Consider the following 3,708-nt stretch of genomic DNA (forward strand, 5'->3'; position numbering starts at 1 on the left):
GAGCAGTGTTTCTCAACCAGGGGTCCGTGGACCCCTAGTGGTCCTTGACATAAGGCCAGGGGGTCCGTATAAAGTATACATTTTTGTATAAATTTTGTATATTTTGACATGACATGTTCACATGAAAGAAAAATCCAATATAGCTGATGATATGGCCAAATACTGGACAAGTCAGCTAACTTGAATTATACTTGACTGTATTTGGTCCTCACAAAGACACAAATGATACATAGATGAGTCAATTTTGTTCTGGGGGTCCTTGAGGATGGTTTTGAATTGGACTGGGGTCCGGTACGCCAAAAGGTTGAGATTCACTGTTTTAGAAGATGCACAGAGCTGTACAATAACAAAACAACACCTTACACTCACCTGCTGCTCCCAGGCGAATGACTCTTTGATTTCTGCTTTTTTCTCTTATCTGTAACTCCTTTACTGTAGAATGGAAGCACTGAGGCATAACCGTGCTCGGCCTCTGAAAATGTATAAAACATAACATGAGTGATTAATAGCCCAGCCTACTTCCTTTTATATACGATCCTTATATACAAGCTACAAATAAGTTATTTCGGACATCTACAGAAACATCGGACGTATGACCGTTGCCTGATTATAAATCTAAAAAGACAAATATTAATGTTCTGCTATACCAGATACAGGAAACATCTGCTATATGTCAGCGTCTCATCAAATCAGCTGTATGCGAGACCGCTTTCTGGTTTTGGCGCCATCGAACGATTTGGCAATTTTGAAAACAAAGCTTTCCACTGTAACTATGTATCCAGTAATTTACGTTACGTCTTGTTGACCCGCTGTAACTGTAGCAGAATAACGGCCAGCGCTGCTACATTTTCAAATCTATGACGATTTCGCGCCTTTGTGTACAATACAGAACTGAAATGTAGGTCAGCGAGCCAAACACGACACAACAACAACAACAGCAAAAGCGATGTTTATTACTCTACAGATACACAAACAAACCTCTGCAAAAGAGAAGACACACCCAGTGCCCACATGAGGAAATAAATGATACAAACATTAATGAATGTGTGCAAAACACAAGCAAACAGCAGACTGTCCAAAACGGCTTCGGTTTCAATGCAAACAATGTGAAAGATATAACGCGTCTAATACCTCTTTCCCTCCGCTCCAAATATTCAGCTGCCTGCAGGAGCACTTGAATGTTGCATGTATTTACCTCCATTTCTGACAAATAATGTTATTTTGAAAGCGCCAAGAGCGACACTGATCTATTGAAGTGTAGAGGAGACTTCACTTCGGCTGATCCAGCTCGCCGCGTCAGACGCGTCAGACGCGCCACGCCACGCCCTCCTCCGCGCTGACGCGACGAGACGCGGCCGCTCCCTTCAACAGACACAACAACAACTCACGTTAGCATTTGCGCTTACCTATTGATGGGAGCTTTAATTAAAGAAGAGGACAACTTACACTATATGAGATTTAAATATTATTTTATCCCAGCCCGTAAAGGGAATTCAATTGATTGAAATGGATTGGCCCTGGACAAAATGCGGGCTTTTATTTTGTGACACTTTTTGATTCTCATGAACATTACAAAAACAGGCATAAAACCTACAAAGCGGTAAACGTATTTTAATAATAAATTAAATTTATTGAATACAGATTTTAAAATATTTAATTAACTATGGAATTCTGATATGTGATCACTGATCAATAATAGAGAACACACACACACACACACACATATATATATATATATATATGTTTGATGGTCGACAACTTTACAAAACAGATATACTGCACTTAAGTCTTCAATTGTTAAAATGCATATTTAAAATAATACAGCATTTGATATATAATGATAAATCCACCATGATAATAATACCTTGATATTGTTATGATGTGCACTTGAGCTTAGAATAAAGGTGCTGCAAACAGATGCAAACAAGTGAGATGATATAGGACAAAAAAACTGAAATCCCGAGGGCTTTTATTTTATGACACCTTTATTGATGCAACTAACAACAGGTAACGTATTTAAACAAGTCTAAAAAAAAAACACACACAATTTAATAAAAATAATAAATATCAATACTAAAATAATGCAATTAAAAGTATGTAAATTAAAAACCTGCAAAAGCAAAACATTAAACAAAAGTAAAGGTATAAAGCTCTTAATTCGCTTTCTTTAATCTACAAACAAAATAATGTACAATAATAGTAAAATATTTAAAACAATATCTGAATGAACAGATATTAATAAAACATATCATATTAATATTAACACTCAATACATCTTACGCGAAAGAGTTAACGAGGCCTACACGCGCCTTTTTCATTTTAGAACTCAGTTTTGCACCGGAAGTATCAGTGTGACGTCAGCTTGTTATGCGTACCAGCTGATCATCAGCCAGAGCTAGAAAAGAAGACATAATAATTACTCGACTTCGAATAGGACATTCTGGTTTAAATCATTCATTATTCACAATAGGGAAACATCAGTCAGGATTGTGTACTACATGCAGTGAAGCAGAGACCATTGAGCATGTACTTTTACATTGTGCAGTATATACCAAAGAAAGAGAGGAGTTATTTAAGAAACTGAGAAACATAGGAGTAATTAATTTCACTATATCAAATCTTTTAAGTTGTGCCTCAGGACAGACAAGTACTATGAGAGAAATTCTTAGTTATCTGAAGATAACAGGATTAGAAAGTAGAATGTAAATGTCATAATAATACTACCGGTTGTTTTATTTATTTATGGAATGGTTTTTTTTTTTGTTTGTTTTGTTTTTTTGTTTTTGTTTTTTTTTTTGGCTTCCTTTTTCCCTCTTTCCCGTTAATGCTTCACACTCCAGTCCAGTTGGTGGCGGTAATACACCATAAGTTGGCTTGTCAACCGCCATAAAATCGTACAAGAAGAAGATCAGCCAGAGCCGACAACTACTCACGCGCACGGAAACATTACCGTTCGCAAGAATCGCAAACACAATATCGAGGAAAACGCGACAGGGCAGTAAATGTTTATAAATGAAGACCGCGGTTCGTTTAGTCGCGCAGCACTGAGGGACAAAACACACTGGCCTGCTGCCGAAGGTCCCTTATCTGAAGCTGTTGTTTTGACGCTCTGCCTCCACATAATTATATAATACGATGGAAACGATTCTTGCCTGCTTAGGGAGTCGTTTCGCTGGAGACATATAAAAAACGCCAGTGCCTCATAATACTGTAGTTTCAATGCAAATCAGCTAGACCACAACGACAACTCTTCCGTCTGCGAGAAAATGTGGTGGAAACTCTTCTTTTTGCTCCTGTATTTTTTCATGTTATTCATCCTGGCTCGGTTTTTTGAAGCCATCGTCTGGTATGAGACGGGAATTTTCGCCACCCAGCTGGTGGATCCGGTGACATTGAGCTTCAAGAAACTCAAAACCATTCTGGAGTGTCGTGGTCTGGGATACTCCGGCCTGGCAGAGAAGAGGGATGTGAGGGAACTGGTGGAAAACTCGGGTAATTGTCTCCAAACAATTCAATTCAAGTTTATCTGTATAGAGCTTTTCACGATACAAATCGTTGCAAAGCAACTTTACTGCAAATTAGGTTTCCACAATATATAGTCAAGTCAAGTCAAGTCTGCTTTATTGTCAATTCTTCCACATGTACAGCACATACACACAGAGAATTGAAATTGCGTTACTCTCAGACCCTTGGTGCATACAGATAACA

The 3,708-nt window shown here is 38.1% G+C and overlaps 2 protein-coding genes across 2 annotated transcripts in view; one reads left to right on the forward strand and one right to left on the reverse strand.

Annotated features, from left to right (window-relative positions):
• Positions 1–1,260, reverse strand: part of mxd3 (MAX dimerization protein 3) — a 7,827-nt gene extending 6,567 nt beyond the window's left edge. The window contains exons 1-2 of the mRNA XM_016449735.1: positions 1,132–1,260; positions 370–472 (exon numbers count right to left, since the gene is read on the reverse strand). Of these exons, the coding sequence (XP_016305221.1) occupies positions 370–472; positions 1,132–1,201 (173 nt within the window). The 5' untranslated portion in view covers positions 1,202–1,260. The remainder of the gene's footprint in view (positions 1–369; positions 473–1,131) is intronic.
• Positions 1,261–2,807: 1,547 nt separating this feature from the next.
• The window catches only part of LOC107660443 (E3 ubiquitin-protein ligase RNF103), a 6,957-nt gene continuing 6,056 nt past the window's right edge, over positions 2,808–3,708 (forward strand). Inside the window, exon 1 of the mRNA XM_016449747.1 lies at positions 2,808–3,492. Coding sequence (XP_016305233.1) covers positions 3,267–3,492 — 226 coding nt within the window. The 5' untranslated portion in view covers positions 2,808–3,266. The remainder of the gene's footprint in view (positions 3,493–3,708) is intronic.

This window comes from Sinocyclocheilus anshuiensis, unplaced genomic scaffold (genome assembly GCF_001515605.1).
Source record: "Sinocyclocheilus anshuiensis isolate Anshui unplaced genomic scaffold, SAMN03320099.WGS_v1.1 scaffold1763, whole genome shotgun sequence".
NCBI classification, from domain to species: domain Eukaryota; kingdom Metazoa; phylum Chordata; class Actinopteri; order Cypriniformes; family Cyprinidae; genus Sinocyclocheilus; species Sinocyclocheilus anshuiensis.